The sequence below is a fragment of the Heterodontus francisci genome, chromosome 29, assembly GCF_036365525.1.
Source record: "Heterodontus francisci isolate sHetFra1 chromosome 29, sHetFra1.hap1, whole genome shotgun sequence".
In the NCBI taxonomy this organism is placed as follows: domain Eukaryota; kingdom Metazoa; phylum Chordata; class Chondrichthyes; order Heterodontiformes; family Heterodontidae; genus Heterodontus; species Heterodontus francisci.
Genome location: NC_090399.1, coordinates 27,987,065 through 28,010,744, shown reverse-complemented (window position 1 = coordinate 28,010,744; position 23,680 = coordinate 27,987,065). Strand labels below are relative to the sequence as shown.

The following is a 23,680-nucleotide window of genomic DNA, read 5'->3' as shown; positions in this document are numbered from 1 at the left end:
CGAGGGCTTGAGTTATAAAGAGTGATTGGATAGGCTGGGTCTGTTTTCCCTGGAGCGAAGGAGGCTGAGAGGGGACATGTTAGAGGTATATAAAATTATGAGAGGCATAGATAGGGTAATAGCCAGAGTCTGTTTCCCATGGTAGGGGTGACTAAAACTAGAGGGCATAGATTTAAGGTGAGAGGGAGGAGGTTTAAAGGGGATCAAAGGGGTAAATTTTTCACAAATAATAGTGGGTATCTGGAATGAGCTGCCAGAGGAGGTGGTGGAGGCAGGAACAGTAGCAACATTTAAGAGGCATCTGGACCGGTACTTGAATGAGCAAGGCATAGAGGGATATGGAATTAATGCAGGCAGGTAGGATTAGTATAGATAGGCATTATGGTCGGCATGGACACGGTGGGCCGAAGGGCTGTTTCTATGCTGTGTTACTCTAATACTCTATAATTGTGGCTTTCAAAAAAGAATTGGATAATTACCCGAAAAGAAATAAATTTGCAGGGCTACAGGGGAAAGACGGGGGAGTGGGACTAGATGAGGTGCTCTTGCAGAGAGCTGGCAGAGACATGATGGGCCAAATGGCCTCCTTTTCTGCTCTAACCATTGTGTAAGTATTTAAGATATTGACAAACCTTTCCCATTGGTAAAACAGTTGAGAATCAGAGGACATCAATTTAAGGCGAGTTGCCAAAGAACACATGAGGAAAATATTTTTATGCAGCGAGTGTTCAGGATCTGGAAAGCACTGTCTGAGAGTATGGTGGAGGCAAATACAACTGGGACTTTCAAAAGGGAATTGGATAAGCACTTGATGAAAAACAAAATTGCAGGTTTATGGGGAAAGGACAAGGAAGTGGGACTAGCTGAGTTGCTCTTACAGACAGCCGGCATGGACACGATGGGCTGAATGGCCTCCTTCTAAGCTTTAGCTATTCTATGATTCTAAGTGTGATATTCCAACATAAAACAATTGAATTGAATTTAATATTAAGGATTTAAATATGCAACTAACTAAATACATAGGCAGAAATTGTTACAGCTTTCAAAACATTTCTCTCATCCACTAAAATCAATATTTTTAATTTTTAATTTATTTTTATAATGTACTTTTAAGGATCACAATACACTGTATACACATTCAGTGATATTACTGGTTATAATTTTATAAATATTTCTCCAACAAACTTTTATCTTCTGAGATTTTCCAGAATTGACTTTGTAGATTTTAAGTCAATTTCAAAAGTATTTTACATCCACCAACATTACTAATTCCAAGTTTCTAAATTTCTTTCTCTGTGTTAACTTTTTTTGTCTCATGAGGTTTCCCTGGATTGAAAAACTGCTGGATATTTTACAACAGTGCACAATTTTAACAGCTTTTTTTCGTGCAATTTACGTGCAGTGTCTGGTATTCCAATTTAACACAATTAAGTTAGGTGTAGTTGGTAGCACAGTTGCCTCTGAATCAGTAGGTTGAGGATTCAACACACTGAAGAGACTTAATCTAGGCTGCTGTTTCACTGCAATGCTAAAGGAAGTCTGCATGGTTGGAGGTGCCACCTTTCAGAAGTGACATTAAACTGAGATCCTGTCTTCCCTCTTAGGAGAACATAAAAGATCCTATGGCACAATTTTAAGAGCAGGTGAGTTCTCCGAGTAACCTGGCGAATATTTGTCCCTCAATCAAAACCACCAAAAACAGATTATCTGGTCATTATCTCATTGCTGCGTATGGGAACTTGCTGAGGAGCAAAGTGGCTGCTGTCCTTCCTAAATTACAACAGTGACTGCACTCCAAAATTTATTTATTGGGCTGAGGTCGCGAAAGGTGCTATATAAACGCAAGTTTTATTTTTCTGTATTTGAAAACCACGATAATATGTAGTGGTCTAAGCAAAAAATGCAGTTAGTTAAAACCTAAAGCCGCTTGTTAGACTGAGGTTACAAATTGCTGCAGAGGGCGGAACCTAAAAGTTAAGATTCTAGAAGGGAAATCTGCTGCTAGGGGCGGGGGACGATTTCAGATTGAGACACCGGAAATTCCGTCCCGGTGGCTGACGTCGATGTGAAAGAGGTCTATCGGTCACGCCGGTGACGTCATCAGAGGGCGCTGTTGCGATGTGAGCTGCGCATGCGCTGGGACTTCATGCGCCCTCACAGGGACAGAGTTGTGGTAGTGTGTGCTCTTCAATGGGGTCTGTTGTGTCAAAGTAGGAAGGGCCCTACTCAGGTAAAACAAAGAGAGGGAGAGGAAGCTAACTTGTTGCAATTTTTGGTTAATATTATTTAAGTGCTATTAACTATGTTAACTTAATGGTGGACAAACAAGGCTTTGTGGGGTCTTAAAAAGACAAAAGGTAAGACTTGCATTTATGTAGCACCTTTCACCACCTCAGGACCTCCCAAAGCACTTTGCAACCAATGACGTACTTTTGAAGTGCAGTCACTATGGTAATGTAGGAAACGTGGTAGCCAATTTGTGCACAGCAAGCTCCCAAAAGCAGCATCGTGATAATCACCAGATAATCTCATCTTGTGATGTTGTTTGAGGGATAAAAATTGGACAGGACCCCGGGGAGAATCAAAATAGCGCCACGAGATCGTTCGTATTCACCTCATAAACCGAGGGCCTTTCTGCCCCAGCGTCTTATCCAAAAGACGGCACCTCCAGCAGTGCAACATTCCCTCGAGTGTCAGCCTGGTGTTTTGTGTTCAAGTCCTGGACTGGGACTTGACCCCTCAACCTTCTGACTGAGGCACAAGTGCAAAAACTGCTTGCCAGGTAAACAAATGGAATTGTAGACAGATTTCACCAAACACCAGTCAAAAATTGCTCCATCTCATGTAATAAGAAACAAAGATTTGATTCACTGAGCCACTGGTGAGTTTGGTTAGGCCTGTGAAATATGAAGGGGCTGGTTGCCCACACAAATCCCCTCCAGTGGAACAGCCGGCAAAGCCACTGGTTTTTGTGGAAAAACTGTTGCATTGGTAGGCTGGGATCTTTGAAACTCCAGTGAAGGCTATGGAATCCAGTGCAGTAACACCAAAATTTGACTGAAGCAGTTACCATACACTAATACATATTTGTTTAAAATTAATGCACGACCAAAACAGTGGTCCTAGTTATTGGTGTAGGTATGCTAGTAATTAATATAAAAACTATTCTTTCCAGTCAGAACATTTTACAGGAAGAGAGCAGACACTCAACCAAGTTCGAAAGGTATACACAGTTCTATCAGCTGGGGATTCCATGCCCAATTCAGGTGGCTGGAAGTTTTGGATTTAGAGGCCCTCGTGTGCAATCTCAGGTGATTTTTAGCTACGTAAGTTGCAGCCGTATCACTGCACTTGCGTGGGGGCCACTAAGCCTTGCTAACGTGACTCAATGGGTAGCACACTTAGCTCTGAGTCAGAAGCTTGTGGGTTTAAGTCCAAATCTAGGGACTTGAGCGCAAAGTCTAGGCTGCCACTCCCAGTGTAGTACTGAGGGAGTGCTACATTTCCAGAGGTGAAGTCTTTCAGATGCGACGCCAAACTGAGGGCACACCTCCTCGGGTGGATGTAAAAGATCCTGTGGCCACTATTGGAAAGGAAAGCAAGGAGGCTCTCCCCAACGTCATAGCCAATATTGATTCCCCCCAACCATTATCACTAAAGAACAGATTTATAACAGATATGGTCCTCATTGAATTGCTGGCTGTGGGATCTTGCTATGCACAAATTGGCTGCCCCTGTTTCCCCCTGGACAACAGTGACTCCACTTCAGATCTTGTCAGTTGGCTGCAAAGTGCTTTAAGGTGCACTGAGGTCATGAAAATCGATGCAAATTCTTGTTTACGTTCTTAAGAATTTTTGGGCGAAGAGAATAGGAGGTGTGACCATATAGAATGTGCATTCCATATCAGCTAATGAGAAACTCTTGATAGTTTGTCTGGGAAACTCTTAAATAGGGCATTGGACACAATCTTCTAAGACTTTGCGATACTGTATCTCCTTGTTTTAAAATACTGTCCAACTGGTCCCATCTCAGAGCAGGCATCAGATGGCCTCCTTTGTGACAGCCTTACTCATCCTGGCTTAGGGATCAACAACAGTTTGCATTTATGTAGCGCCTTTAATGTAGTGAAACATCCCAAGGCGCTTCATAGAAGCATTATCGAACAAACTTTGACACCGAGTCACATGGCATATTAGAACTGGTGACCAAAAGGTTGGCCAAAGAGGTAGATTTTTAAAGAGCATCTTAATGGACGAGGAGAGAAGCAGAGAGGTTTAGGGAAGGAAATCCAGAGCTTAGGAATTAGGCAGTTTACCATGGCCACCAATGGTGGGCAGATGAAAATCCAGGATGCTTGAGAGACCAGAATTGGAGGTACGCGGTGATCTTGGAAAACAGTAAGGCTAGAGGAGGTTAAGGAAATAAGGAGGCATAAGGCCAGGGAGGGATTTGAAAGCTAGGATAAGAATTTTACAATTGAGGTGTTTTCAGTGCCAAGAGCCAATGTAGGTCAGTGCGCAGAGGTTGTCGAGTGAACAGGACTTGGAATGTGAGAGTACAGTAATCATGGGTGAATTCAATCTGCATCTAGACTGGGTAAACCTAATGAGCACTAATGCTGTTGAGGACGAGTTTCTGGAGTGTGTTAGGGATGGTTTTCTAGAGCAGTATGTTGAGGAACCGACTAGAGAACAGGCTATTTGAGATCTAGTTTTATGTAATGAGAAAGGGCTAATTGATAATCTTGTTGTAAAAGAACTTTTAGGGATGAGTGACCATAATATAGAATTTTAAATTATGTTTGAAAGTGAGGTAGTTCAATCTGAAGCCAGGGTGTTAAATTTGAACAAAGGAAATTATGAAGGTATGAGGGGCAAATTGGTTGAGGTGGATTGGGAAAATACATTAAAAGGTACGACAGTGCACAGACAATGGATAGCCTTTAAAGATATATTACATAGTTTACAGCAACTATACATTCCTTCAAGGGATGAAAAGCCCATAAGCAAAGGCAGTTAACTGTGGATAACAAAGGAAGTTAAGGATTGTATAAGATTAAAAGAAAAGGCCTATAAAGTTGCCAGAAATAGTAGTAAACCTGAGGATTGGGAGGATTTTAGAATATCCAAAGGAGGACAAAGAAACTGTTAAAGAAAGGGAGAATAGAATATGAATGTAAGCTAGCAAAAAATATAACAACGGACTGTGAAAGCTTCTACAAGTACATAAAAAGGAAACGTTTAGCTAAGACAAATGTGGGTCCATTACAGGCAGAGTCAGGAGATTTTATAATGAGGAATAGAGAAATGGCAGAGAAGCTAAATTATTACTTTGTCTTCACTGCGGAAGGTACAAGAAATCTCCCAGAATTAGAGATCCAAGGGATCAGGGGGAGTGAGGAATTGAAGGAAATTAGTGTTAGTAAAAAGGTTGTATTGGAGAAATTAATGGGGCTGAAGGTTGATAAGTCCCCAGGACCTGATATTCTACATCCCAGAGTGTTGAAAGAGGTAGCTATAGAGATAGTGGATGCATTGGTGATCATCTTCCAAAATTCTATAGATTCTGGAGCAGTTGAAACCTACAAAATACTTAAAGGGATGTACAGGGTAGATGCAGCTAAAATGTTTCGCCTGGTTGGGGAGTCTAGAACCAGGGGACACAATTTCAAAATAAGGAGGAAGCCACTTAGGACAGAGATGAGGAGAAATTGCTTTATTCAGAGGGTTATGAATCTTTGGAATTCTCTACCCCAGAGGGCTGTGGAAGCTCAGCCACTGAGTATGTTTAAAGCAGAGACTGACAGATTTCTACATGCAGATGACATAAGGGGATATGAGGATTGTGTGTGGGGAAAAGGCATTGAAGTGGAAGATCAGCCATGATTGTACTGAATGGCAGAGCAGGCTTGATGGGCTGAATGGCCTACTCCTGCTCCTATGTTCCTAGTAGTGGCAGCTTAGTGTATATTAATAGGTGAGGAAGACAGAATCCCACTGAGGAGAGCTGCAGTGCAGTCATTTGTCATGGGGTCTTATCGTATTCAGGCAGTTCTGGCTGTTTAAATTGGGGATTATTTCATTGAGGCGTGGAAGGGACGGAGCTAGCAGGGACATCAAACGGTTGCCACCATGTAGTCTTTGAAAGTTGTCTCAGTGAGACAGTTAAACCCTCTGAGTATAGAGCCCAACGTCTTAGTCAACAGGAGTGCTGTCAGAAAGATTTCACTGACTTGCAGTGATGGGGCTGTGACGATTTTCTTATGTGTCTACAAGAAATGTGAGAAATGCCCAATAGTACAGATTTAGATTCTGTCCTTGCAAACTTATGCTGTGTCTGGAGCGAGTATTTGGAGGTGTATAGGGGAACATACCAGTGGGTGCGGATCTGTCAGTACCTAACACAGGTGCAGTACCAGTGGATGCAGTTCAGTCACTGTGAAACACTGGTATTGCTGATTTGCAAACAGGTCTGTCACTCTAGAAGAGTGGGGTACAGTACTGGTGGGTTCAGGTCTGCCACTGTATAACTGTATAACATGGGTATAAATAACACGGGTAAAGTCCTGGTGGGTACAGGTCTGTCACTGGATAACACGGGTACAGTACTGGTGGGTACAGGTCTGTTAATGTATAACACGGGTACAGTACTAGCACGTACAGGTTTATTACAGAATAACGGGTACAGTACTGGTGGGTACGGGTCTGTCACTGTATAGCACTGGGGTACAGTACTGGCGGGTGCAGCTCCGTCACTGTATGACACTGGGGTACAGTAGTGGCGGGTACGGGTCTGTCACTGCGTAACCCTCTGGTACAGTACTGATGGGTACGGGTCTGTTACTGTGTAATGCTGGGGTACAGTACTGGTGGGTACAGGTTTGTCACTGTATAACACTGGGATACAGTACTGATGGGTGCAGGTCTGTTACTGTGTAACACTGGGATACAGTACTGGTGGGTACAGGTTTGTCACTGTATAACACTGGGATACAGTACTGATGGGTGCAGGTCTGTTACTGTGTAACACTGGGATACAGTACTGGTGGGTACAGGTTTGTCACTGTATAACACTGGGGTACAGTACTGATGGGTACAGGTCTGTTACTGTATAACACTGGGATACAGTACTGGTGGGTACAGGTTTGTCACTGTGTAACACGGGTACAGTACTGATGGGTACAGGTCTGTTACTGTGTAACACTGGGATACAGTACTGGTGGGTACATGGTTGTCACTGTATAACACATGGGGTACAGTACTGATGGGTGCAGGTCTGTTACTGTGTAACACTGGGATACAGTACTGGTGGGTACATGGTTGTCACTGTATAACACTGGGGTACAGTACTAGTGGGTACAGGTTTATCACTATAACACTGGGATACAGTACTGGTGGGAACTGGTTTGTCACTGTATAACACGGGTACAGTACTGATGGGTACAGGTCTGTTACTGTGTAACGCTAGGATACAGCACTGGTGGGTACGGGTTTGTCACTATTACACTGGGGTACAGTACTGGTGGGTACAAGTTTGTCACTGTATTACACTGGGATACAGTACTGGTGGGTACAAGTTTGTCACTGTATAGCACTGGGATACAGCAATGGTGGGTATGGGTTTGTCACTGTATTACACTGGGATACAGTACAGGTTTGTCATTGTATAGCACTGGGATACAGCACTGGTGGGTATGGGTTTGTCACTGTATTACACTGGGATACAGTACTAGTGGGTACAGGTTTGTCATTGTATTACACTGGGATACAGTACTGGTGGGTACAGGTTTGTCACTGTATAACAGTGGGATAAAGTACTGGTGGGTACAGGACTGTTACTGTATAACACATGGCGTATAGTACTAGTGGTTACAGGTTTATCACTATAACACTGGGATACAGTACTGGTGGGTACTGGTTTGTCATTGTATTACACTGGGATACAGTACTGGTGGGTACAAGTTTGTCACTGTATAACAGTGGGATAAAGTACTGGTGGGTACAGGTTTGTCACTGTATAACACTGGGATACAGTACTGGTGGGTACAGGTTTGTCATTGTATTACACTGGGATACAGTACTGGTGAGTACAGGTTTGTCACTATTACACTGGGATACAGTACTGGTGAGTACAGGTTTGTCACCGTATAACACTGGGATACAGTACTGGTGGGTATGGGTCTGTCACTGTATAGCACTGGGATGCAGTACTGGTGGGTACAAGTTTGTCACTGTATAACACTGGGATACAGTACTGGTGAGTACAGGTTTGTCACTATTACACTGGGATACAGTACCGGTGAGTACAGGTTTGTCACTATTACACTGGGATACAGTACTGGTGAGTACAGGTTTGTCACTGTATTACACTGGGATACAGTACTGGTGAGTACAGGTTTGTCACTGTATTACACTGGGATACAGTACTGGTGGGTACAGGTTTGTTACTGTATAACACTGGGATCCAGTACTGGTGAGTACAGGTTTGTCACTATTACACTGGGATACAGTACTGGTGAGTACAGGTTTGTCACTGTATAACACTGGGATACAGTACTGGTGGGTACAGGTTTGTCACTATTACACTGGGATACAGTACTGGTGGGTACAGGTTTGTTACTGTATAACACTGGGATACAGTACTGGTGAGTACAGGTTTGTCACTATTACACTGGGATACAGTACTGGTGGGTACAGGTTTGTCACTGTATAACCCACAGGTGAAATACTGATGGGGGCTGCAGTTTGAGCCTCTGATATGTGCATAACAGTAGCAGTGTATTGTGTGACATTAAAGTGTAATGAGTAAGATGAGGCTTCCCACTGTCTCCTAGAAATGGAATGGTGGACGTTAGTTAAGTAAGGCTAATGCAATCACTGTCAGCTTGGCTTAAGTTGAGCTGCTTTATGTGTGAGTCAGAGAGCTGTACGTACAACCCTACTCAAGAACTGGAGCACATAATCCATGCTGAGTACATTACTCGGTACGTCACTCAAGGAGTGCTACGTTGTTGTAGATGCAGCCCTTCGGGTGAGAGAAAAAGAGAAAGGCTTGCATTTATGGAGTGCCTTTCACCACCACCAGATGTTTCAAATCGCTTTGCAGCCCGTGAAGTACATTTTGCAGTGTTGTCACTGTTGGAATGCACGAAACACGGCAGCCAATTTGCGGAAAGCAAGTTCCCGCAAACTGCAATCAGATACTGACCACATAATCTGTTTTTGTAATGTTGACTGAGGGATGAATTTTGATTAGGGCAGCACAGTGGTTAGCACCGCCACCTCACAGCTCCAGCGACCCGGGTTCAGTTTTGGGTACTGCCTGTGCGGAGTTTGCAAGTTCTCCCTGTGACCGCGTGGGTTTCCGCCGGGTGCTCCGGTTTCCTCCCACAGCCAAAGACTTGCAGGTTGATAGGTAAATTGGCCATTGTAAAATTGCCCCTAGTGTAGGTAGGTGGTAGAGAATATGGGATTAATGTAGGATGGTTGATGATCGGGACAGACTCGGTGGGCCAAAGGGCCTGTCTCAATGCTGTATGACTCTGACAACTCCCCTGCTCTTCCTCAAAATGGGATCTTTTACGTTCACCCAGACGGGGCCTCGATTTAACGTCTCATCTGAAAGGCAGCACCTCTGACAGTGCAGTACTCCCTCGATACTGCGGTGGAGAATCAGCCTCGATTATGTGCTTTAGCCCTGGAGTGGGATTTGAACCCGGAACCTTGTGACTCTCAGAGGTGAGAGTGCTGACCACGGGCTGATGCAAGAGGCACTGTCTGCCTGTAAAAGCCAATGCAAAACTCCCCGTGGCACTATTTGCAGGAAGGTGGGGAGTTCTCCCAGTGTCCTGGCCGACACATGTCTGATCCCAACACCACCTTTTAAAAAAAAAAAAAGACAGAGCATTCCTCCGGTGGCTGTTTGTGGGATCTTGCTGTGCGCACGGCACCGTCATATCAAAGTCTGTGGTGTTTAAAGTTATTCACTGTGTGTGACCCGCTCGGAGACGTTTTCCTCAGAGCTGGGATCAGCTGCAGCTGCGGTACCGACGGTGCTTGTATAAACTTTGCTCGATTGATGCACCACAGAGGGTGTGGCTGGCCCGTGGTCTTGTTCAGGGTGAAGATCCCACTTAGTGGATTCGTAGAATTACGTCGAATTTCACAGCTGAGGAACAGGCCATTTGGCCCAGCCATTCCATGCTGACGTTTCTGCTCCACCCGAACTTCCTCCCACCCCTCTTCATTTCGCCCTATCACCATTTCCTTCCACTCCTTTCTCGCTCGTGCATCGGTCTAGCTTCCCCTTAAATGCATCTGAGCTATTCGCCTCAACCACTTCCTGTGGCGGTAAGTTCTACAGTCTCGCTGCTCCCTTGTGTAAAGTAGTTTATTCTGAACTCCTGACTATCTTATACTTATGGCTCCTACTTCTGGCCTCGTCTCCCACAAGCAGAAACATTTTCTCTACGTCTAACCTATCAAATCCCTCCATAATCTTCGAGGCCGCTGTCAGGTTTGTGTTCAGTCTTCCCTCTTCTAAAGACTTGCAGGATTACATAGAATTTGCAGCAGGTAAACAGGCTATTCCGCCCAATAAGGCCGTCCAATAGGTTCGTGCTCCTTCTTCATGTCACCCTATCATGTATCATATTCTTCTATTCCGTTCTCCTTCATGTGCATATCTCACTTCCCTTTAAATATATCTATGCTATTCCCCTCAAACCACTCCTTGTGGTAGCGAGTTCAACGTTCTCCCCCCTTTCTGGGGTGGAAGAGTTTTAGTTCGGGTTAAGGCAGTGGGCCTGATGCTTGCGGGTAACGTGTCTGCTCGCTAGACGCGCCACGCGACCTCGTTCGCGGTTCTGTTTGCAGCACGGGGAGCAATGTCGCATTGCCGAGCGGGCTCTGGAGCTCCAGTCCCAGTTTAATGGACCGCATGTCTGTGCGTCGCGGTTTGGCTTCACGCGTAGCGCTCACTAACCTCTTCCTTGTCTTCTCTCCTCCCGCCAACGTCCCCGACCTCCCATCCACCCTGGCAGTGCCCCCTGTGCCAGAGTGACCATGCAGCGGGAGAAACTAAAGTGTAAGAACCTGCACGAGTACATGAGGAGCCTCAGCCCAGCCATTCTCGACAAGCTGTACAACCACCCAGCAACATGCCTGGCTGTCTTCAGGTAAGACAAGGTTACCATTGGTCTCAGGAGCCCTGAGGTAGGGAGGGAGACCACGCTGTGCATTTTTTTTTTTTTTGTTATTCTTTCATGGGATGTTGGAAAGACTTTGTGAGTGGGTAAGAGCGTGGCAGATGGACTATATGTGGAAAAATGTGAGGTTATTCACCTTGGTAGGAGGAACAGATGTACAGAGTATTTCCTAAATGGTAAGAGATTAGAAAGTGTAGATGTACAAAGGGACCTGGGTGTCCTTGTCAATAAATCACTGAGAGCCAAGATGCAGATATAGCAAGCAATTAGGAAGGCCAATGGTATGTTAGCCTTTATCGCAAGAGGATTTGAGTACAGGAGTCGTGAAGTCTTGCTTCAATTGTACAGAACCTTGGTTAGACTCCACCTAGAGTACTGTGTGCAGTTTTGGTCCCTTTACCTTAGGAAGGATATTATAGCCAGAGAGGGAGTGCAGCAAAGGTTCACCAAACTTGTTCCCGGGATGGCGGGACTGTCCTATGAAGAGAGATTGGGGAAACTGGGCTTGTAATCTGTAGAGTTTTGAAGAATGAGAGGTGATCTCATTGAAACCTACAAAATACTTAAAGGGATAGACAGGGTAGATGCAGGTAAGGTGTTTCCCTTGGTTGGGAGTCTAGAACCAGGGGACACAATTTCAAAATAAGGGGGAAGCCAATTAGGACAGAGATGAGGAGAAATTGCTTTCCTCAGAGGGTTGTGAATCTTTGGAATTCTTTACCCCAGAGGGCTGTGGAAGCTCAGTCATTGAGTTTGTTTAAAGCAGAGATTGACAGATTTCTAAATACAAATGACATAAGGGGATATGAGGATTGTGTGGGGGAAAAAGGCGTTGAAGTGGATGATCAGCCATGATTGTATTGAATGGCAGAGCAGGCCCGATGGGCTGAATGGCCTCCTCCTGTTCCTATGTGGGCATCGCTGGCAAGACCAGCATTTGTTGCCCATCCCTAATTGCCCTTGACAACTGAGTGGCTTGCTAGGCGTTTTCAGAGGGCAGTTAAGAGTTAACCACATTGCTGTGGGTCTGGAGTCACGTGTAGGCCAGACCAGGTAAGAACGGCAGATTTCCTTCCCTTAAGAACATTAGCGAACCAGATTTTTTTCAATGGCAATCGATAGTTTCATGGCACCACTACTGCGAGTAGCTTTCAATTTCAGATAATAATTAATTGAACGTATTAATTAATTGAATTTAAATTCCACCAGCTGCTGTGGTGGGATTTGAACCCACGACCCTCGGGCATTAGCCCAGGCCTCTGGATTACTAGTTCAGTGAGATGACCACTATGCCACTGTTCAACCCCCCCCCTTTAACTGGCATTTTAACTGCGCTTTGACCATTTTAAGGCTGTGAGGGCGCAACAGGATTAAAATAACGTCTTCTCTCCCCTCCCTAACCCCAGGGCGGCCCCAGTTTAGCTAAGCTAAGCCCATCAGCCTGGGATTGAACCTGGGATCTCCCTACTGTACACAGCTCAGCAGCACACACCGGCTGACGTATTGGTGTATTTCCCCATGGAATGGGTGCGGTAATTTCTTCAAGCTGTTGCAACATTCCATAGGTGATGCCTCAACATGCAGTAACACCACTGAACAATGCTCGGCAAATCTCCGAAGAATGAGCAGCGCCCAGTCTCTGGGGAGGGCAACACAGCCAATTATATCCTTGCCTGATGCCCCCTCGCGCGCACCCTCTATCGGGGAGATATAATTGAGGTTTGCAAAATTATGAGGGGCATTGATAGTTAGATAGGAACAAACTTTTTCCCTCAGCGGAGGGGTCAGTAACCAGGGGGCTTGGATTTAAGGTAAGGGGCAGGAGGTTTAGAGGGGATTTGAGGGAAAAAAATTTCACCCAGAGGAGGGTGGTTGGAATCTGGAACGCGCTGCCTGAAGGTGTGGTAGAGGCAAGAAACCTCAACATTTAAGAAGTATTCAGATGAGCACTTGAAACGCCATCGCCAACAAGGCTACGGGCCAAGTAATGGAAAATGGGATTAGAAGAGACAGGTGCTCGATGGCCGGCATAGTCACGGTGGGCCGAAGGGCCTGTTTCTCCGCTGTATAACTCTGACTTTCTCTTCAGCAGAAGTCACTGGATGGCAATCAGTAGATCAGCTGGTTTTACTTTCTACCCCCACAGAATAATTGTCATGAAGTGAAACGTCTGTGCGACAGCTCTGCTCCAGAAAATACAGTGAGGGGGTGGTGGTGAGATGGGACCTGGGCAGAGGGGCGCAAAACGGGGGGGAAGCACTATTGCCCGTTGTTATGTCCCGCACCCAATATTCAGTGCTGTTAATGTCAGCAGACCCCCAGTATCGGGCCTGGCCCATGCTGGGTGATCGATACGCTCCCGCCTGTTTTGCGTTCACTGCTTGTGTCCAATTTCTCCGCTAAATCTGTGACGCGCAATAATGTGAGTATTCGCTGCCGCCGCTAAGTTGTTCTCGTTTCCTTCCTTTGCCTCAGGGAGCTGCCGGCACTGGCTCAGAATTACGTCATGCGGCTGCTGTTCTTGGATCAACCTGTGCCCCAGGCTGCCGTGGCCTTCTGGGTGAAGAAAGATAACCAACGGTACTGCCCCACCACGATCGATCCGGTTAAGCCGTCGCTTTGCCACGGCTCGACTTGTCAAAGCATTAATTGCCCCTTTATTTGTTAGAAAGCCGTGGCCGCCTCCTCCTCCTTCTCCTGCTGCTGCTGTCCGCGCTCGGGCGTAGGCCCCCACAGTCATTCGCTGTGAGTCGAGACGTCGGGGGTGGGGGGGTGGGTGGGGGGGGGTCATTTTAACCTAACTCGACGGGGACGGGAATCCCGCGGGACCAGCTGCAGCTTCCGGTCGGCAGCGTCGCACTCCGCGTGCTTCTGCCCAGTAGCAGCACACGGACCTACCGCTGGCTGAGGTAACAGAGAGGTCGACTGGTGGGGGGGGGGGGGGGGCTCAACCGAAACACAACTATCCACCCTGCTGTTCTCGTAAAGAGACAGAGAGCTTGCATTTCTTCAGCGTCTTTCACAACCTCAGAACGTCCCAGAGTACTTTCTTTGAAGGGCCGTCGCGTAGGGAAGCGGGAGCAGACGTTTTGAGCACAGCAAGATCCCACGGACAGCAGTGAGAAAAATGACCTGTTAATGTGTTTTCGCCGTTTAGTTCATCTCCCACGTCCACTTGAAATGTGAAAAGCCCCCAGCAGCAAGTTATAGGTTAAGCCCCTCTCCACATGGATATTCTGAGCTCTATGATACGAAGGTGAGCTACTAGTGGATTACACATCTCCGCTCGAGTAAGTGTGGCAGCACGCAGGATTAAATGGTTGTATCCACATAGGGACAAGAGTAGAGGAAGATATAGTTACCGTAGACAGGCACAGCACTGTGTGTTTTTGATGGTGCAGGTTTGAGGAATGAACCAGGACAGACGATGAGGGAACCCCCCCCCTCCCCCCCTCCCCACCCCTTCCACAGATACTTGGGATAGTGCCGTGAGATTCACCTGAACGGGCAGTCAGGGCCTGGATTTAAGTTCACCTCCGACAAGCAAGGTCTCCGACAGTGCAGCACTCGCTCGGTGCCCCGCTGGAGTAACAGCCAGGATTATGTGCTCAGGTCTCTGGCATGGGGCGACATCTCATCATCTGACTCAGAGGTGTGAGTCTTACCACTGAGCCAAGCTGATAATCCTGGGACCAGTCTGTGCATCTTAACATTTAGGGATGTGTTCATGTTGCCTAATATCTAACTACAGTCCCTATCGCTTAAATTGCCCACATTTGGCTCGGTCAAACAGTAGAAACCATTTCCCATTGACATAACAATGGATTATAAAGCCGTGTGATACATGCTCTAGGTATTTTGGGCAGAGACTGGTATTTAGTGAGTCGTTCGCACCAGAAGGTGCAATTACCTGTTGTACTTAATCTGACTGGTGCCTGGTTACAGGTTGCACTGCTCGGCACAGACTGCAGGAGCAAACATGTTTGGCAAGTCAATAAGGTGCAAAATAGAACATAGCCAGCAGGTAATCTTCCATCTGCGCTGTGTTACAGTGGCCAGAATTCACTGTATCACGACTGGGTTTACTCATCTTAATCTCTAAAAGAGCATTAAACTCTTTTTTTTTTTCTTACATTTTTGATTGATTGTCAGGGGGCTGAGTGTTGCAGGTGGTGCCGGCATATCATGTTGGCCCCAATGCGGCCCCTATAAACTGTGGGGACTCGACATGTTAGTGAAAACCACGTGTGTAAATAGTACCCTCCCCTCCTCCCCTTGGCAACAGATACTCAATCTTTCACATATGTCCCAACGCATGAATCTTTTCAAAGTCTGACCAAGAAATCATTCAGCTACTTTATTTCACAACATGTGAACCTGGAGAGTGTGAATGAAACTTGTGCAACGTAACAGGACAGTGTCTGACCCACAGCCCCAGAGTGGGGAAGGACAGTTCTGAAGAAGGGTCTCTGACCTGAAATGTCAACTCTGCTTCTCTCTGCACAGATGCTGCCAGACCTGCTGAGTATTTCCAGCATTTCTTGTTTTTATTGGGGAAGGACAGTGTTTGACTCACGCACCCACCATAGTATCCAGCTTGGCTTCCCGTTTGTCTTTGACGTTGACACTAGGGCCTGGATTGTGTTCTCAGTCGGACATCAGGTTTTGTGGTTGTGGGGGAGGGGAGGGGGCTGGGGGTGGTTGGCGGAGTCCCAGAGGGAGAGAGAACAGTGTCTGACCCACTGCCCCACCCGGTCCCACAGGGGGAAAGGACAGTGTCTGTCCCACTGCCCCACCCCGTCCCAGAGGGAGAGAGAACAGTGTCTGACCCACTGCCCCACCCGGTCCCAGAGGGGGAAAGGACAGTGTCTGACCCACTGCCCCACCCGGTCCCAGAGGGGGAAAGGACAGTGTCTGTCTCACTGCCCCACCCAGTCCCAGAGGGGGAAAGGACAGTGTCTGACCCACTGCCCCACCCGGTCCCAGAGGGGGAAAGGACAGTGTCTGTCCCACTGCCCCACCCAGTCCCAGAGGGAGAGAGAACAGTGTCTGTCTCACTGCCCCACCCAGTCCCAGAGGGGGAAAGGACAGTGTCTGACCCACTGCCCCACCCAGTCCCACAGGGGGAAAGGACAGTGTCTGACCCACTGTCCCACCCGGTCCCACAGGGGGAAAGGACAGTGTCTGACCCACTGTCCCACCCAGTACCAGAGGCGGAAAGGACAGTGTCTGACCCACTGCCCCTCCCGGTCCCAGAGGGGGAAAGGACAGTGTCTGACCCACTGCCCCACCCAGTCCCAGAGGGGGAAAGGACAGTGTCTGACCCACTGCCCCACCCAGTCCCAGAGGGGGAAAGGACAGTGTCTGACCCACTGCCCCACCCAGTCCCAGAGGGGGAAAGGACAGTGTCTGACCCACTGCCGCACCCAGTCCCAGAGGGGGAAAGGACAGTGTCTGTCCCACTGCCCCACCTGGTCCCAGAGGGGGAAAGGACAATGTCTGACCCACTGCCCCACCCAGTCCCAGAGGGGGAAAGGACAGTGTCTGTCCCACTGCCCCACCCGGTCCCAGAGGGGGAAAGGACAGTGTCAGACCCACTGCCCCACCCGGTCCCAGAGGGGGAAAGGACAGTGTCTGACCCACTGCCCCACCCAGTCCCAGAGGGGGATAGGACAGTGTCTGACCCATTGCCCCACCCAGTCCCAGAGGGAAAGGACAGTGTCTGACCCACTGCCCGACCTGATCCCAGAGGAGGAAAGGACAGTGTCTGTCCCACTGCCCCACCCGGTCCCAGAGGGGGAAAGGACAATGTCTGACCCACTGCCCCACCCAGTCCCAGAGGGGGACAGGACAGTGTCTGACCCACTGCCCCACCCAGTCCCAGAGGAGGAAAGGACAATGTCTGACCCACTGCCCCACCCGGTCCCAGAGGGGGACAGGACAGTGTCTGACCCACTGCCCCACCCAGTCCCAGAGGAGGAAAGGACTGTGTCTGACCCACTGCCCCACCCAGTCCCAGAGGAGGAAAGGACAGTGTCTGACCCACTGCCCCACCCGGTCCCAGAGGGGGACAGGACAGTGTCTGACCCACTGCCCCACCCAGTCCCAGAGGGGGAAAGGACAGTGTCTGATCCACTGCCCCACCCAGTCCCAGAGGGGGAAAGGACTGTGTCTGATCCACTGCCCCACCCGGTCACAGAGGGGGAAAGGACTGTGTCTGATCCACTGCCCCACCCGGTCACAGAGGGGGAAAGGACAGTGTCTGACCCGCTGCCCCACCCAGTCCCAGAGGGGGAAAGGACTGTGTCTGATCCACTGCCCCACCCAGTCCCAGAGGGGGAAAGGACAGTGTCTGACCCACTGCCCCACCCAGTCCCAGAGGCGGAAAGGACAGTGTCTGACCCGCTGCCCCACCCGGTCCCAGAGGGGGAAAGGACAGTGTCTGACCCACTGCCCGACCCGGTCCCAGAGGGGGAAAGGACAGTGTCTGACCCACTGCCCCACCCAGTCCCAGAGGGGGAAAGGATATTGTCTGACCCACTGCCCGACCCGGTCCCAGAGGAGGAAAGGACAGTGTCTGACCCACTGCACTGCGCATTCCCCGAAAAGAAGTTGTGGGACTTCCAACCCCTTTCCCAAATTAATTTTTAATTCCCTGCATTCTGGAAGTTGGAGAAGTGTGTGGCTGAGACAGATGGTGTCGGCCACACATACGAAGCCCAGGGACTGAAAAGCTGAAGACTGTAGCACCATTTGCTGTGTCTGAGCAGGCGGCTCTGGCTATTTGGAGCCGGTGAGAGAGTGACTGTGCGATCCCCTTCCTGCAGATCGTGCAGTGAGCAAGACGATGCAGTTGGCTCACTCCTCCAATGGAAGCATTTTATAAAAACCAGACTGGAAGAACAACTGTCTTCTGAGCTGGCTGGAGGGATGGGAGAGAGCTGGTTGTTGCCCCTTTTGACCCTTAACCTGTGACCGTTTCTTTACTTCAGTGAGACTCTGGGCTGAATGGTTTTGTGGAGGTTTTTGACCGAAAGCAGGGCATTCAGTTTATACTGCGCCTTTCACGGACTCGTGAGTGTTTTGCAGCCAAGAAAAGACTTTTTAAAGTGTAGTCGCTATTGTATGTAGGAAACGTCGCTGATCTTCCGGCAGCAAGCTCCCACAATCAGCACCGAGATAAATGAGCAGATCTTCTGTTCTTTAGTGATGCTGGTTGAATGATTAATGTTGGCGAGAACAGTCCTGTTCTTCAAAATAGTATCACGAGATCTTCTACGTTCACCCGAGAGGGCAGACGGGATCCTCTGTTTTCACATCTCATCCTAAAGGGCTTCACCTCTGAAAGAGCAGCACTCCCTCAGTACTCCACTGGAGTGTCAGCCTAGCTTCTGAGCTCAAGTGCCTGGAGTATTTTTAAAATTCAGTTGTGGGATGTGAGTGTTTTTTTGGCAAGGCCAGCATTTATTGCCCATTCCTAATTCCCCTTGAGACAACAGACTGGCTTGCTAGGCCATTTCGGAGGGCAGTTAAGAGTCAACCCCATTGCTGAGAGTCAGGAGTCAAGGACATTGGTGACAACCCAGTGGTTTCATGGTCACCTTTACTGATACGAGATTCTGATTCCAAATGTATTTAATTAACTGAATTTAAATTCCCCAGCTGCCCGAGAGCCATCGAGTCATTGACGGCACAGAAGGAGGCCACTTGGCCCATCGAGTCCGTGCCACTCTCCACAGAGCTATTCGGTCAGTACCACTCCCCCGCTCGATCCCCGTAGCCCTGCATTTTTATTTCCAAGTGCCCATCCAATTTCCTTTTGAAATCATGGATCGTCTCCGCCTCAACCAACCTCGTGGGCAATGAGTTCCAGGTCATTACCACCCGCTGTGTAAAAAAAAAAAATTCTTCCTCACATCCTCCCTGCATCCTTTGCCCAAAACCTTCAAGCTGTGTCCCCTGGTCCTTGTACCATCAGTTAATGGGAACAGCGCTTCCTTGTTATAATTTATTGAAGCCTCAATCTCCCTTGCTCCAGGAAGAACAACTCCAGTTTTTACCTAACCTTGTAACTAAAATCCCCCATCCCTGGAACCATCCCTAGGTTTTGAACTGATGTCTCCAGATTGTTCGTCCATGTCTCTGGATTACTAGTCGAGTAACCTAACCACTATTCTGGTGCACCCTGAAATGGGATCCATGACCTTACGTGCAAGCATTATTCTCACTGACAGCCTTCAAACCAGCCGTGTGCAGGGAAGGTTAAAACTGCTGCATCATCTCATTGTGGTACTCAATGGCAAGGCTGCTGAGTTGTAGTATTCATGGGAAAATGGATGGATTTGTGGAATATAATCCCCCAAACGCATCTGTAAATTCCTGGATTTATTCCAGGCATTAAAAGTGCAACCGAAAAGAGCCAATGCTGGAGATTGCTCTGCTGATGCTGCCCCACCCACTAAGAAAGGAAAAAGGTTAATGTTACAGGGATGGTTCTTGGCTGGAATTCAACGTTGTCCTTTGTTGTGCCTTTCATCACAGATGCTACCTGACCTGCTGGCCGCGTCCATGCTGACCATAATGCCTATCTATACTAATCCTACCTGCCTGCATTAATTCCATATCCCTCTATACCTTGCTCATTCAAGTACCTGTCCAGATGCCTCTTCAATGTTGCTACTGTTCCTGCCTCCACCACCTCCTCAGGCAGCTCATTCCAGATACCCACTATTCTTTGTGTGAAAAATTTACCCCTTTGATCCCCTTTAAACCTCCTCCCTCTCACTTTAAATCTATGCCCTCGAGTTTTAGTCACCCCGACCATGGGGAACAGACTCTGGCTATCTACCCTATCTGTGCCTCTCATAATTTTATATACCTCTATCATGTCCCCTCTCAGCCTCCTTCGCTCCAGAGAAAACAGACCCAGCCTATCCAATCTCTCTTTATAACTCAAACCCTCCAAACCAGGCAACATCCTTGTGAATCTTTTCTGCACCCTCTCCAGCTTAATCACATCTTTCCTGTGGTGCGGCGACCAGAACTGCACACAGTACTCCAAATGCAGCCTAACCAACGTCATGTACAACTGTAACATGACGTCCCAACTCTTGTACTCAATGCCTCGGTCGATGAAGGCAAGCATGCCATAGGCCTTCTTCACCACCCTGTCTACCTGTGTTGCCACTTTCAGGGAACTATGTACTTGCACCCCAAGGTCTCTCTGCTCAACAACACTCCCCAGGGCCCTGGTTTAACTTCCCAAAATGCATCACTTCACACTTGTCTGCGTTAAATTCCATTTGCCAATCCCTTGCCCACTTTCCCAGTTGATCAATATCCTGTTGTAACCTTAGACAACCTCCTTCATTGTCCACTATACCTCCAATTTTGGTGTCATCTGCAAACTTACTAATCATGTTAAACTTACTAAACTTAGTTGGACCATAAACCATGGGGATATCAGCTGTGGCTCAGTGGGTCCCACTCTCAGCTCTCAGTCACATTTGGTGAGTTCAGGCCCTACTCCATAGAGACCTGAGCACATAGTGTGGCTGACACTCCCAGTACCTGTTCTGAGGGAGAGCTGCACCATCGCAGGTGCCGTCTTTTCGGATGAGACATTAAACTGAGGCCCTGCCCACTCAGGCAGGCAAAGAAGATCCCACGGCGAGAATAGCAAGAGTGTTCCCCCCGCAGGCCCCCAGATGTGCTGGGCCAATATTGTCGCACAACCAACATCACTTAAACAGGGTCTCTGAGCGTTATCGCTTGCTGTTCGTGGGAGCTTGCTGTGCGCAAACTGGCTGCTGTGCTTCTTACGTTGCAACAGTGACTACACTTCAGAAAGTATTGCGTTGAGCTTTGGGATGCCCTGAGGCTGCGAAAGGGGCCAGATAAACGCAAGTCTGTCTTCCTGACCTTCCTTTTCAGTTGCACCGAGTCAGTAGGATAAAAGGCACAGAGTCGGGCTTGTGAGAAGCAAGTTCAAGAGGCATGTCGGGGACTATGTCTCTAAATGCAGGGTGATAAATAACTGGAATGGTTTGCTCAGAAGGTTGAGACCAGGACACCAGTATCGCATAAAGCAGGATTCCAGAAGGAGATCAGATGGGCCGAAGGGTCGTTTTCATCCTCAATGATCCTGTTCGTTATTATTAAGCATGGGTTATTTGGCACTGATCAAGCAGGCCCCCCAATGACCTCTCTCGACCTTCCCTCCACAGAGATCACGACGACTGCATGAGCATCCTGATGGGGCTTCGACTTTGGCATTCCCAGCAGCTTCCCGGCGGACTGCAGGGCCTGGTCCTTAATCCCATCTTCAAAGAGAACCTGCGCATCGCTCTTCTCGGAGGGTGAGTGAAGACGGCATGGCCGTGTTTAGTGCTGCAGGGGTTTGTCAGTGCGTGTGTGTCTGTGTGAGTGCATGTCCGACTGTGTGTCCCCGTCCTGTGCGTGCGTGCGCACATGACTGCACGCATGTCAGAGAATGTGTGCGTGCGTAAGTTGGCGACGGTGGTCGAGACAGATGTTTCTTCCTGGAACTTGAAAATTCTGGACTCCCAAAAGTAGCCAGCCTGCCAGTTACCCTTTATTCCCATTTCTAATCCATTCTCTCCATCGCCAAACCCAACCTTAATCCCAATTGCTGACCTTTGATTCTCTGAAACAGACCGACTCCATGTGACCCTCTCGATATCTTGCTGCCATCTAGACGCTGCCTGCTCCTGTGTGATTCTAAAGATGCATCATCCCTGACGACAGCGCCCCTTTACACTGTCACTGCCACCTCCCTAAGGCAAGGCTCTCTGCGCCTCCCCGCAAGCTGCTACAGTTGGCCCGTCAGCGTGGACACGATGGCCTTGCTCAGATAGACCTCAATTTTCAGCAATTAATCCGCCAATGCTTTTAGTAACCATAGCAATGGTACCTTGCCTAAGTGCTCATTTTATTGTTGGGAAATAACTCTGCATTTAACAAAATCAGTTTACAATCAAATGTGCCCCGATACCGGGAAATGAAACACTGTGTTTCGGGAACCTGGTGTAAGCTTCAAGCTTTCAGTCACGTACAGCACAGCTTAGATACAGAGTAAAGCTCCCTCTACACTGTCCCCATCAAACACTTCCAGGACAGGTACAGCACAGGGTTAGATACAGAGTAAAGCTCCCTCTACACTGTCCCCATCAAACACTGCCAGGACAGGTACAGCACGGAGTTAGATACAGAGTAAAGCTCCCGCTACACTGTCCCCATCAAACACTCCCAGGACAGGTACAGCACGGGGTTAGATACAGAGTAAAGCTCCCTCTACACTGTCCCCATCAAACACTCCCAGGACAGGTACAGCACGGGGTTAGATACAGAGTAAAGCTCCCTCTACACTCCCCATCAAACACTCCCAGGACAGGTACAGCATGGGGTTAGATACAGAGTAAAGCTCCCTCTGCACTGTCCCATCAAACACTCCCCAGGACAGGTACAGCACAGGGTTAGATACAGAGTAAAGCTCCCTCTACACTGTCCCCGTCAAACACTCCCAGGACAGGTACAGCACGGGGTTAGATACAGAGTAAAGCTCCCTCTACACTGTCCCCATCAAACACTCCCAGGACAGGTACAACACGGAGTTAGATACAGAGTAAAGCTCCCTCTACACTGTCCCCATCAAACACTTCCAGGACAGGTACAGCACGGGGTTAGATACAGAGTAAAGCTCCCTCTACACTGTCCCCATCAAACACTCCCAGGACAGGTACAGCACGGAGTTAGATACAGAGTAAAGCTCCCTCTACACTGTCCCCATCAAACACTTCCAGGACAGGTACAGCACGGGGTTAGATACAGAGTAAAGCTCCCTCTACACTGTCCCCATCAAACACTTCCAGGACAGGTACAGCACGGGGTAGATACAGAGTAAAGCTCCCTCTGCATTGTTCCCATCAAACACTCCCAGGACAGTTATAGCACGGACAGACAATTCCAGATTTCCACTACTCATTGTGTGAAGGAGTCATAGAGAGATACAGCACTAAAACAGGCCCTTCGGCCCACCGAGTCTGTCCCGACCATCAACCACCCATTTATACTAATACTGCATTAATCCCATATTCCCTGCCGTTCTCCTACCTACACTCGGGGCAATTTACAATGGCCAATTTACCTAACAACCTGCAAGTCTTTGGCTGTGGGAGAAAACCGGAGCACCCGGAGGAAACCCACGCGGTCACAGGGAGAACTTGCCAGCTCCACACAGGCAGTACCCAGAAACGAACCCGGGTTGCTGGAGCTGTGAGGCTGTGGTGTTAACCACTGCGCCACTGACATCAGGAGTGCTCCCTGACATCATCCAGCTCTCAGTGAGTGTCCGTGTGTCATTACTGAGTGATCAGGGACTGTGAGTATCAGTGTGTTATTACTGAGTGATCAGGGACTGTGAGTGTCCGTGTGTTATTACTGAGTGATCAGGG

General features: G+C 48.3%; 1 protein-coding gene across 6 annotated transcripts in view; it reads left to right on the top strand.

The window, feature by feature from the left end:
* Window positions 1-2,120: 2,120 nt before the first annotated feature.
* The window catches only part of gtf2h4 (general transcription factor IIH, polypeptide 4), a 97,682-nt gene continuing 76,122 nt past the window's right edge, over window positions 2,121-23,680 (top strand). The window contains exons 1-5 of one of the 6 annotated variants that reach the window (XM_068009624.1): window positions 2,121-2,230; window positions 9,594-9,738; window positions 11,043-11,177; window positions 13,683-13,787; window positions 21,434-21,565. In XM_068009624.1, the coding sequence (XP_067865725.1) occupies window positions 11,065-11,177; window positions 13,683-13,787; window positions 21,434-21,565 (350 nt within the window). In that variant the 5' untranslated portion in view covers window positions 2,121-2,230; window positions 9,594-9,738; window positions 11,043-11,064. Of the gene's footprint in view, window positions 2,231-2,257; window positions 2,358-9,593; window positions 9,739-10,326; window positions 10,351-10,388; window positions 10,517-11,042; window positions 11,178-13,682; window positions 13,788-21,433; window positions 21,566-23,680 lie in introns of those variants that run through there. The other 5 variants (XM_068009627.1, XM_068009623.1, XM_068009625.1 and 2 more) reach the window with 5 other exon arrangements.